The sequence below is a fragment of the Ranitomeya variabilis genome, chromosome 2, assembly GCF_051348905.1.
Source record: "Ranitomeya variabilis isolate aRanVar5 chromosome 2, aRanVar5.hap1, whole genome shotgun sequence".
Classification (NCBI taxonomy): domain Eukaryota; kingdom Metazoa; phylum Chordata; class Amphibia; order Anura; family Dendrobatidae; genus Ranitomeya; species Ranitomeya variabilis.
The window spans coordinates 1,051,144,733-1,051,156,826 of record NC_135233.1 but is presented as its reverse complement, the minus strand read 5'-3'; the positions used below and the strand labels follow the sequence as shown (position 1 = coordinate 1,051,156,826).

At 42.7% G+C, this 12,094-nt stretch overlaps 1 protein-coding gene across 1 annotated transcript in view; it reads left to right on the top strand.

Annotated features, from left to right (window-relative positions):
- The window catches only part of RAD51AP2 (RAD51 associated protein 2), a 63,545-nt gene extending 52,902 nt beyond the window's left edge, over window positions 1-10,643 (top strand). Inside the window, exons 3-4 of the mRNA XM_077291463.1 lie at window positions 6,255-6,344; window positions 9,488-10,643. Coding sequence (XP_077147578.1) covers window positions 6,255-6,344; window positions 9,488-9,606 — 209 coding nt within the window. The 3' untranslated portion in view covers window positions 9,607-10,643. The remainder of the gene's footprint in view (window positions 1-6,254; window positions 6,345-9,487) is intronic.
- The last annotated feature ends 1,451 nt before the right edge of the window (window positions 10,644-12,094 follow it).

Here is a 12,094-nt window from a genome sequence, read left to right as displayed (position 1 = left end):
GCATACAGCTTCAAGCCATACTCCAAACAGCGGCAGGGCAGTCAGTTTAAGGCGGGCTGTCTAACACATATCACCTATGAAGTCTTGGGGGGCAATTGCGGGAGAGGGGCGTCTCTAGGGTCCCGGAAGAACTCCAGGCCTACCTGACAAACGGGTGCCGTTCCAACCTGAATAACAGGGCGGGATGGAATACGAGAAGAACATCAAGTAATCGAGTTGTGAGGGAACTTAAGAAACAGACACAACCGTTGTGGGGTACTTTCCGTGAGCACAGCAGGGAAGGACTACAACACACAGCGCTAGAAGGAGGGCACTGATTTCCACCTGTGAGGAGAACTCTGGAGGTGCCATTGGACCGGTCGGACTTGCGCAGCCTGGTGAACCGTATTCTGGACTGAGGACTCAGAGATCTCCAGTAAAGAGGTAAAGAGACTGCAACCTGGTGTCCTCGTTATTCGCCGCGACCTGCACCGCTACACCACCATTAACCCCACTTATTGCATCGGACGTCCCCCACTGACAGACAGGGCCACGGACCGGGCCTAGCCACCGTGACAACCCCAGGACCGAGACTCAGAGGCCCGGCTCCGGGTACCCCTCGGCCCTGCGGCGGTGTGGGGGCGCTCCATCACCATCAATGTTGTCTTTTAGTAATGTTTTGTTTCCTAATAAAATTTGGTATTTTTTGGTATTTTGAGGTCTGGTTCGTACTTATTTTGTTTAGGTTGGAAGAAACAAAATGAGCAAAACCCCTGCTGTAACTAAATAAGTAAAAAGCAAAAGTGCATTTAAATAACAGAGTTCTTAGTAATACTGTTTTTGATCAAAAGTAGCATAAAAGCCATCTCACCATCGACAAGGTGACTCTGATTGGTAGGTCCTGCACTGTCTAATATTAAAAATCTTAACATGTGTGAAAGTTGACCTCAGTGTGTGAATAAGGGCAGACAAAAGAACTGAGTCCCAACCAGTGGACATCAGTCTGGGGAAGCCTTTAAGGGCTCCTTTTCACTTGCGAGAAATACGTACGAGTCTTGCAGGTTAAAACCAAGCTCTGGCGCCGGCACTGCAGAGCGTAGCGCGCGGCTGCATAGCAATACATGGAGCTGCACGCTCCACTCTGGAGTGTCGGCGTCAGAGCTTGGTTTTAACATGCGAGACTCGCACGTATTTCTCACAAGTGAAAAGGAGCCCTAAATGTGATTTCCAGCTCAGGAAAGGGAGGCCGCACCCTGGCTTGCACAGAATGCAAAAATACAAAGAAAAAACACAAAAATTGAGCTAGGTTTGAGTTGGTATACATGCAGCACATAAAATCATGTTCACATTGGCCATAAAACATACTTTTGCGGAGCGATTAGATTATTTATGGCGATCGGTAAATGGCATGATTGATTTATTTCTTCTGTGAAACTCATAAAAAATGTAATAAAAATGTAACACTGAGGCCGTGTTTGTGTAAGCAGGTTGCAGGATGCAGTGACAGACAGAAGGCAAAACAAGGGATAACAGTTTTAATGTATTATTATTATTATTCATTTTTATAGCGCCATTTATTCCATGGCGCTTTTCATGTGAAAAGGGGGCAAATATAGACAAATACAATTAAACATGAGCAAAAAAAACAAGGCATACAGGTACATAAGGAAGGAGGACCCTGCCCGCGAGGGCTCACAGTCTGCAGGGGATGGGTGAGGATACACTAGGAGAGGGTAGAGCTGGTTATGCGGTGGTACAGTAGGTTGAGGATCACTGCAGGCTGCAGGCTTGTCGGAAGAGGTGAGTCTTCAGGTTCTTTTTCAAGGTTTCTATGGTAGGCGAGAGTCTGATTTAACAGGGGATACTCCACGCAGGGAGATAAACAGTTGAATGAGGGTTAAACAGTTCAAGAGTAGGCAATAGGTAGAGTTAATGAGCAATAAACAAGAAAACGGCAGTTTATTAAATCACTTATCGTGTCCTGCATGGTCCTCTGCAGAAGATGATCCCACAGGGGGTTGTAGAACCAGCAATGGCCAGGCCATGTTCTCAGATGGGGTCCTTTAAACGCTGGTACGTCTTCTGGCGGTAGCGGTTGGTCTCCAGTTCCTTCCGCTGAGCCCCTAGTCCATAAGCACGTGTGGCTGAAACAAACAAGGCTGCGGTACCCTCAGAGTCTAACATAAACGGGAGGGAAGCAAGTGGCAAGAGGCCACAAAAGTCTGTCTGGTACTTGGCCTCTTCTGTCTCTTGCAGCTACTGAGCGCATGGCGCTTCTCTCTGCAGTGGTCTCGCTGAAGGCGGCGGGGACCAAACAACTCAGCCTGTCGCGGTGTCGGTGCTCAGAGGACGGAGCACGCTGCTCACCTGGCGGTGCACTGCTGCTGATTCACGCCTAACTGCCCGGCACACGCTGCTCTGGGTGTCTCCTGATACCAGAAAGTCTCTCACGCTGTAAGTCACTCACGCAGCTGTCCTGGATCTGTGCTGTGCAGTCGTTATCTTTGCTGCGCGGCCTGTCACTTTGCGGAGCACGCCGCACACCTGCTTCTGCTCGCACTGCCGGTGGGAAACTGACTGTTTCTTTGCGCGCTTTCTCATTGCCTGGCTTAGTCACGCCCCCTCTCCCTGGGTCATGGGGCTTGTCCTGTCCCCTATTCTTTCCCCTGGGGACGCAGCCTCAGCAGTTCCGGACCCAGCATGATGCAGGCACCTGCAGCCCGGTCTTCCTCCTTACATTCGCACGTTGTGTAAATGCTGCAGTTTTTTACTGGACATTTTCTGCACATGTCCACACCATGCAATAACAATGTTCTCTGATTATTGTGATTTTGCTGTGTTTCTATTATGCCTATACCTACCTATTTTATACGTTTATGGTGAAGAATTGAAGTTGTGTTTTTAACACTTTTTTAATACTACAGAAAAACTTTGATTCTGCTCTTAAAAATGCAACGTTATTTTCTTTTTACATGTGTTTTTTTCAGGCTCCACATAGAAACCTTTACAGAACACAGCCTAAATGTCCAAGCAAAGGGATGAGACCTTATGAAAACTCTGCCCTTGGGGAGTGTAAAGATGCTGCTGAACTGTGCGGTTTTGGTGCTTTTTTTTTCTCCAGAGGCTTTTATGTGGAGCCTAAAAAATCATGTAAAAACTTTCCAGTTACCTTTTTAAGTGCAGAATCAAAGTTTTTATGTACTATAAAAACGCTGCACCAAAAATTTATCAAATATGGGGGAAAAGACAAAAAAGGCAGCTAATGCAATAATCAGAGAAGACTGTTATTGTGTAGTTTGGTGCAGATCCTGCAGAAAACAAAAAGCACAATATTTACGCAACGTGTGAACACTGCTTTACAGACACCAAACAGCTAGATGTCATATAGTGAAACTACATAAAGATGATAAAGTTCTGGCTGTTACGACTGTGAATGAATGAACAAAAAAATAACTCCACAGACCCCAAGATGAGCAGGACACAGATAACATCCTGCCAACCGTGGCTGATCAAAAGCTGCACCGGGGCGTTGAAAGGTAAGAAATTCTCTGGCCTCCCGTCCAGCCACCAGGTGCCACTGACCTGCACGCTGGACCGGAGTCCCGTGAAGCGATCCACTCATTTCTAGTCCTAGTCATTTGATACAGCAGGCAGTCCTGGATTTAGGTCTATGCCTTGTAGTCTCTGGCCTCTGCTGCATTTCTCTCACTGCCACCGTCCCTCTGAAATCCCCTCCTGCCAGGATAGAAAATTAATTGTAAATGGACATGGATTGGGTTATGGCCAGGGGAGTAATTTCACTACTGAGGCGATTGGCTGCAGTGTTCAGGTGAGTGATGAAAGGGACATCATCATTGCATGGCAGGGAATAACAGTGCAGTGATGCAGGAGTGGCTGAGGAGTCAAGGAGTAAGTAATTTTATTTTTTAATTAATACGAGTCCCTACAATTGCAAAAGATCTTGTAAAATCACAGAAACCACATTTGAACAGCTAATTAAAGGGAACCTGTCACCCCCAAAATCGTATGTGAGCTAAGGCCACCGGCATCAGGGGATTATCTACAGCATTCTGTAATGCTGTAGATAAGCCCCCGATGTACCCTCAAAGATAAGAAAAAGAGGCTAGATTATACTCACCCAGGGGTGGTCCCGCTGCGGTCCGGTCTGATGGGCGTCGCAATCCGGTCCGTGGTCTCCCCTCTTCATACGATGACGTCCTCTTCTTGTATTCATGCTGGGGCTCTGGTGCAGGCGTAGTTTGTCTGCCCTGTTGAGGGCAGAGCAAAGTACTGCAGTGCGCAGGCGCCAGGAAAGGACATTCCAGAATGCTGTAGATAAGCCCCTGATGCTGGTGGGCTTAGTTCATCTTCGATTTTGGGGGTGATAGGTTCCCTTTAAGTGCTGGCATATCACAAAGATATTTAATCACTTTTTATTCTGTGGAGGTCTTCTGGGGCAACCACTGAGCTGCCCACATTTTTTCTGCACAGCAGTGATCCTATCTACCCAGCTAGTAAACTGCAACTTCCTCCTGTTGACATAAATGGGGTGATGCCAAAGTGTTCTACATTGGGGGTGGCTAGGGCTCTGTTGAAAAGGATGAATAACAATGAAGGATATACATCGCTTAACTGTATTTTTCATTTTGACAGTAGAAAGACTTTTTTCTTTATGTAAGGATGTAAATGTGGTTCTTAGATACTTCATTAATATTCATGCCTCTACATATGTTCAGTGCGTGCCAAGAATATTGTACGCTGGTTTTTTAGAGCAATAGATCTATAAATATTCCAAGTGCAACTATCCAACAAATCATTCATAATTCCACAGATTCACTGTATGGTTCATCACTATATGTAAAAAGTATCAGCACAGCTGTTGTTTGAGGTACTGCTCAGTAAAATCCAACGTTCAGAGGTTGCTGAGACTCAATTTTATTTAATTACTCTCCTCAATATTGAAATTGCCACACCAAAAGAAAAAAAATTGTGGAATTATGGAAATCACGGATGGATAGACATATTAATGATCTGCAAATAATGAAAAAATGGAAACCACATTTCAAAACATCAGCTGGCAGCTCCCTTTTTGCCGAATAATGACGTCTCAGATGTGCTCAGTGGGAGACAAGCCTGGAGATGTTGCAGGCCATGGTATCACGTTTAGGTCATGCACAGTAGCACAAGCAACATGCGGCCTGGTGTTATATTGAAAAACTGCTCATGGGACATTTTGGGAATTAATGTAATGTCAAGCTGTTAGTGTGCCCGCAATGAAAGCTAATTAACATTTTGTCACCCAACACTATAATCCCGAGAGTAGGACTGGTGTGATGTTCCCTCATGAAGGCCTCTTCATGGCGTTACCCATGTGGTCTCCAGGCCAATCTTTGGGTATCATTGCTTCCAAGAGAAAAGCAGAATGTATTGAAGAAGAGGATAAACATCAACTCCAGCCTTCATTGCTCCAGTCCCGTCTCCAGGATTATGGCGAAGGGTGACATAATGTATGGTAGCTGGACCCCTCTAGTTGTCATTCCAGGTATACTAACAACTCAGTGTTACATTGATTTGGGGGTGTTACCAGTGGTACGGTCATTTCTAGAAAAGTGCCTCACAAGCCTTTTTTCAACATGACAACACCAGGCCGTATGTTGCTTGTGCTACTCTGAGCAGCTTGTGTGACCTAAACGTGCTGCTATGGCATTCAGCGTCTCCAGACTTGTCTCCTATCGAGCACACCTACGACATCATTCATCGGAAATTGCAATGGAGCTGCCAGCAGAGAATCTTGATGATTTGCCCAAGTGCATTTAGTGCCGCAGAACATTCCTCAGACAACCAGTAATAATCTCAGCGATAACCACCAAGGTGTGTTATTGAAGGACACATCGATCTGCATAGGAGCTGTATACACCAACCAGAATTTTTTTATTTACATCGGGACAATTGCTTCAGTGTTTTTAACATTAGATATACTGTAGCAATATAGTTTTTAAATGCAAAAAGATCTATCACCAACATTACCAATGAGTAAAATTTGTCATATTTTATGTCACTGTTCCCTTAAGTTAGTATGTACTCGTTGTGATTTTATCGATTTCCTCCCACGCTCCAAAAACTTACTGATTTATTAATTTAAATCTAGACTTTTAGCCCCGATGAGGACAAGACAGATGTAAGCGATGGCAATTTCCGTACAGCAATGCACTATATTAATGTCTAAAATAAATAAACTGTGTAACTATTATCTTATTATAACACATATTTTACAGAAGCCATTCCAAAATCTTTATCCTGGAAACCAGCCTTTCTGAATAGTAGTGACACAGAAACCAATATTGTATCATCGTACCCTGAGAAAGGTAAAAGTACAGATTGTATGAACTGCTGTGAAATGTGAAATGTCCAAAATGTCTATGAACAAATTACATAATACATTGGAAAGTCCTGGCTCTCTAGGGCCCTGAAGAGAATCTGGACGTGTACAGAATTGAATGAGATTTTCTGCAGTGTTTCCACAGCAAATTGGAACTCCCTTAGACTTAATCATACGCACATAAATTCCTCAAAATAAATACACAATTTGATAAAGAAGCACTTACATGAAACATTGTATTGACTATATCTGTGTAAATATATATGTAGAATAAAGTACGTGCGGTAATATACTTGCTGGTCGCCGTCTTCCTCGGTTTCCAGCGCCGCTTTGTTTTTAAGGAAACACTTTCTAGGAACAGATGCTAATCTAAACTGCGTGTACTGCATTGCATGGGATATTTACATGCATTTTTTTCCTATTCTCTTCTCCTATGCGTATCATGTGGGCTTTGATTCTGATTTTGAAACCATGGCACCAAACACCCACATGCAAGGTCCCTTCACACATAGTTTTCATCTAATATTGTGTCTTTTCCCCTCTTAGACACGTTTTAAGACACAGGGCATCAGAGGCTGAGCTGCTGCAAACTAAATGTGGCTGCTCTGTTCATATCGCCAGGAGGTTTTAGAAGCTCGTATGAAAGTCAGATACACCATATAAAAGTCCACATTCAACAGAGATGTTTTTGTTACTTATATTTTCATTATAATGTGGTGTATATTTCAGATATGGTGGTGTATATCTCAGATCAATATTTCAAATAATGTGATGTATATTTCAGATCAATATTTCAGATTTTTTAAGGTTATTTTTAAAAGGTGGATCTATGCCGACTTTGGCTGACAGCTATGAATAAATATAAAGCTTCCTATTTTATCTATTGTACACACACATTTTCACCTCACAAGTCAGATGTTATCATGGTGTCATCACTATAATCTCTATTTGATAACTTCATACTAAAGTAAACATTATACAGTATAAAGAATTATATTTGATTTTCAAATATTGCTTCAGAATTGCATCATTAACAATCACTGTTCTTTACAAATGATAGAGTTAAAGGTGTTGCCCAGGCTTGGGGTGCAAGTCTGCGGTCACTATATGTGTACGCACTGTCAGGACTACCCGGTACCGGCATCAGGAGCGGGCTGGAGTGTGACCGCAAATGTGCGATTTGCATAAATGCGGTTACATGCCGACAAGACATGCGTGACCTCTTTTAATACAAGTGAATGCCCTTTTGCTTAGCAACCAACCTAATTAAACATTGAGCTATTAGGGAATGTGACAACAGGTTGTATTTTGTAGTATACAGGAAAAAATATTTTTCCACCACCAGTAGCAATGCAGTGACATGACAAGTATTAGAACAGCGCCGACGTCTCTGCATGCGCGCTTCTAAAAATGTTCCCAGCCAATAGCTGGGAGATATCTGATATTTAAGGCACCCTTTCCTATTGGGAGGTGCCTCATCAAATTTAGCTTTCTGTGTGTTTCTGGCTACCACGTTGTGCTCACTGAACCTGATCCTGACCATCCTGTCCACTCTGCCTGAACCCAATTTTGTCCGTCCATCCTGCCCACACCTGACCCTGCTTGCCCTGACTGAAATGGTTCTTGTCTGCACTGCTGTAGCCTGTTCCTGAGTCCATCCTGCCTTTACCATGTCCAGAGCCTGATCCATCATGTCCGCACCTATACCGCTACCCTCACCAGTCCAGTCTGAACCTGCACCTGTGATCCTGTACCTGAATCTATCATGTATTTCTGAACCTATCCTGTCTGCTCCTAATCCTGTACCTGTTCTGTCTACCAGCCGCACATACCCTTGTTATCCAGTTCCTGGCTAGTTCTGCTTCCCTGCCCCTTTGAGGGTCAGCTGCCGTGGTTCCGAGGTCTTTCCTGAAGTAGCACTTGGCATGCACCTGGGTTCAGGTCTAATCACACCATCAGAAGCTCTAATGAAAAACCAGATAGTCGCTTAGTTATGCTCAGGTTCTCCCCGGTCGGTGGCACAGTGGTTCCACAATCACATGTGTAACAACAAGAATCTGCATAACTAATCATATGCTAAATAGTTGTAAGTCATATTTATGTATTAGATATCCAACATGATTGTCTATAAATTGATGGCAGTCTCACGTTCGAAGCAGTAGTGAATGGTGAGATATGGAGCCTGAAAGTCAAAAGTTCAAAACATTTTTACCCTTTTGCTCGTCAGTATAACAGACAAGGAAATCGGTTTCCTTCACATTTCAAAAGGATCTGGAAAATATGTGGATTTTTCTTTTGAGGTCTTGATTGATGTCAATAGTCAGTGCCCTATATATGGTGAAACGATACAATTAACTGGGGTGAACCACTACATTTATATCTCAGTCGTCTTATTAAAGGTTAGCCAATATTACAAATTAAACATTTTTAACAGTAATTAGTTCAGTAGGGGATCACATAATAACACAAAATTGAATGTGCAACTTATGTCCTAATTCCATAGTTTGTTCTGAACGAAATTAAACCCGACCATATGGCTTAAAATGATGATACAAGAAGCTGTTGTCCCTTTGATATAACATAAAGAAAGGCTGTGCTACTGGTGTATGGCTCCTTGTAGGGAGGACACTTTGGGGTCTGCACTTCACTTTGCAGCCTTTGTATGTCTGGAAATCTCAGACTGGGGGAGTGAACTAGTAAAAGGAGGGTGGTCCTAGTATTAAGTCACCATAACATTTTCGCGTCTTACATATGTTCAAGTGCAGTAGCAGCCGATGTTGCATTTCTGGCAGGCTGCCAGCACAGATCATAACCATCTCCCGGGAAGATGCTGGTTTTCCAGTGTGGAAGAAAATTAAATTTTGCATTATTTATAAGACTTTACCAGGAAGAAATATATGTATAGTGTAGCAGAAGTGACAGAATGGAATTAGTTGAATTCATGGATTTGATTTATTATAAAATTATGAAACGTAAATCTTTATTCCCAGCTGGTCATCTGTCTGTCAAGTAGAGCCTGTCATTCCCAACAATACTCGGCGCTGTTGTTTATCTATTATTTCAACGAAAAAATGAGAATATCATTACTGAACTGCGTCTCACGATAAGACATTTTTATCTTCTCCCCAGCAGTGACATTTTCTCATGGGATTGGAAGAGTGACACCACTCAAGACACGCTCAGGTCCTCTTAGGATTGGCCTGTCAAAGAAAGCAAAGATTAAACAGCTTCATCCTTATCTCCGATAGAAGATTCATACTACGGAGATGGCATAAATAGATGGTATTGCTATTGGTGAGGATTTATAAGGATGGTTCAAAGAAATAAGTCCTGTTGAAAAGATGTGTTATAGGCATAATGCTTACAGGTGTTTGAATGTTTTAACTAAATTAAATTGGGAAATATTTTTTGTTCTAAATGTATCCCTGCAGATGTGAATACAGTCCATGCTTTATCCGTATGTTATTGCTCTGTTCAGTCTTATTTCTGATGTTTATATAGAGAAAAATGCACTGTCCTGAGGCTCTTACCAAGGAACTTCAGAGTTATTGAATTGTTTTAAAGGAGTTGTTCGCTTTCAAATATAGTTTGACTCTCTGCATTTTGTTTTAAAAAGAAAACAACCACTCTGTACTCACCTTCCGTGAAGAGTTTCCACAGCTGCTCATCTTGACAGCGCTGCAGCCAATCATTGAGCTCAGCAGCTCTGAGCGGACAATCCAGTGTAGACAGAATGCCCAGTTCTAATCCTCTGAGTTCTCTAATTGGTTGCCGCCCTTTTAACATGATATAAGCACTGCAGCCAATGCCAGACACCTGGAGCAGCAGCGAAGACTCGACCTGGGGAAGGTGAGTGCAGTGTGAGTTTGTTTTTTTTAATAAACAAAATGGACAATTTATATTTGAAAGGGAACTCCTTTAAAGCACCACTGCAGCGTTTTTTTTTATTATTAAAGGCCTGAAGTGGTGCAACTTATCTAAGTCCTCTGACTCTACCATTATACTCATCAGCAGCTGTCATCTGCTCTGCCCAGCACCGCTCAGGTCTCGTGCCGCCATCTTGTGACCGCTAGTTCTGAGTCACCGGAAACCAGACGTAATGGTCACAAGCTCTCAGTGTAAGTCAATGAGATCCTCAATCTGGCCTTGTTCTGGCTCTCATAGACTTACATTGAGTTGTTACTTCAGCAAACACAAAAAACACTTGAGTGGTACTTTAATGGAGTTTTATGCTTTCAGTAAAAAAAGAGTTTTGTAAAAAATAATATTAAACTGATTATTAAAGTACAAACAGATGCTTTGTGTATTATTCCCATAAGATGCAAAATCGGCAGGAGAATTTTTGTATGTGTAGGATGAATTCACATTCAGAAGTAGCGTTCTGATGGCACATCAGTATGGTTTTTGTCTGCTTACAGATAAAACATTAAATGGTTATTCCCAACATGTTACATTATCATCCACAGAATAGGGGATAACTTGTGAATCAGTAGCATTCTGAGCAATTGGACTAACACTGATCCCAGTGCCCCGACAGAGTTGAATGGTGGCTGTGCATGTAAGACATCACTGCATTCATTCTCTGACTACTGGGTTGCCCATGATATTGAAAAAAGCTCCCTAGGGACGAAACAGTGTTTGTGGATTTGCGACACAGTTCCATTAATTTCCATGGGTCTGATATGGAGAATGAATCAAGTGGTGCTCATTGTTCGATTTCCAAGGGGCATTTCTGAGCCCTGTTTCCCTGAAAGTGGGATTATTTGGCTTCCTGCGACAGACCCATAAATAATGGCGCAAGGGTCCACATTCGCTACCATTGTTTCATTCCATTGGGCCGTTTCAGAACCATATGTTTTGGGGGTGATAATGGGAGTCACAGTGGTTAGTCAACGTTGTATGGGTGATCTCTTTAAATGTTGCACCGCAATACACCTTGGTTGAATGTACATCCTTGGATGTACTGTACATCCAGCTGAAGTATTCGCTGGTGTCGGTAGACCCCTCACCCACAAAGGTCAGGGCATGACTCCTTACATTTATCATTAAAATCAAGATAAAGCTTTAGTCATTGTTTTTGCATTTACTTTTTTCTCGTTGACTTGAGTAGAGTGCTACCAGCTTCACAGTGAACATATTGGCCCACAATTTATCAAAATCTGCATTTTGTATGTCAATATTAATGAATGGAGCGTTCAAGCAAAATTTGCCAAATTTACTAAAAGGCATTCATCTTGTGCCACTGCAAGAAATGTGTGGTGTAAATAACCAGTTTCTTAGCTGTATTAGGTACCACCTACTTTACAAAATATTGCTGCAGCTTGCCAAGACAGGTGTAGGAATGACAAAAGTCACAAAATCTTGTGACATTTAAAACTTTTACTCCAGAATTCTACCAAAAAAACAATTTGATGAGTCATCCCCAGAGTGTATTCCTGTTAAAATGGTCACCCTTCATTAAAGGTATGCCAGGTGAAAACAAGTTCTCTTCTTATCTAACAATTTACTGATCAGTGGGGGTCTGACCATTTTGACCCACACCAATTGTCAAAACAGGGAATTTTCATAATCATTACAAAATTGTGAATGTACTGCTGTAAATTCTGCTCTAGTTTCTAGGTTGCGGTGCACTAACACTATTGACACTGTTGGACACTGGCAGCATGTGGGTGTAGGGAGCCGGGGCCAGGGCTGCTGTCATGGTCAACAGTAACCCCAGTATCACCCCTGGCCCCC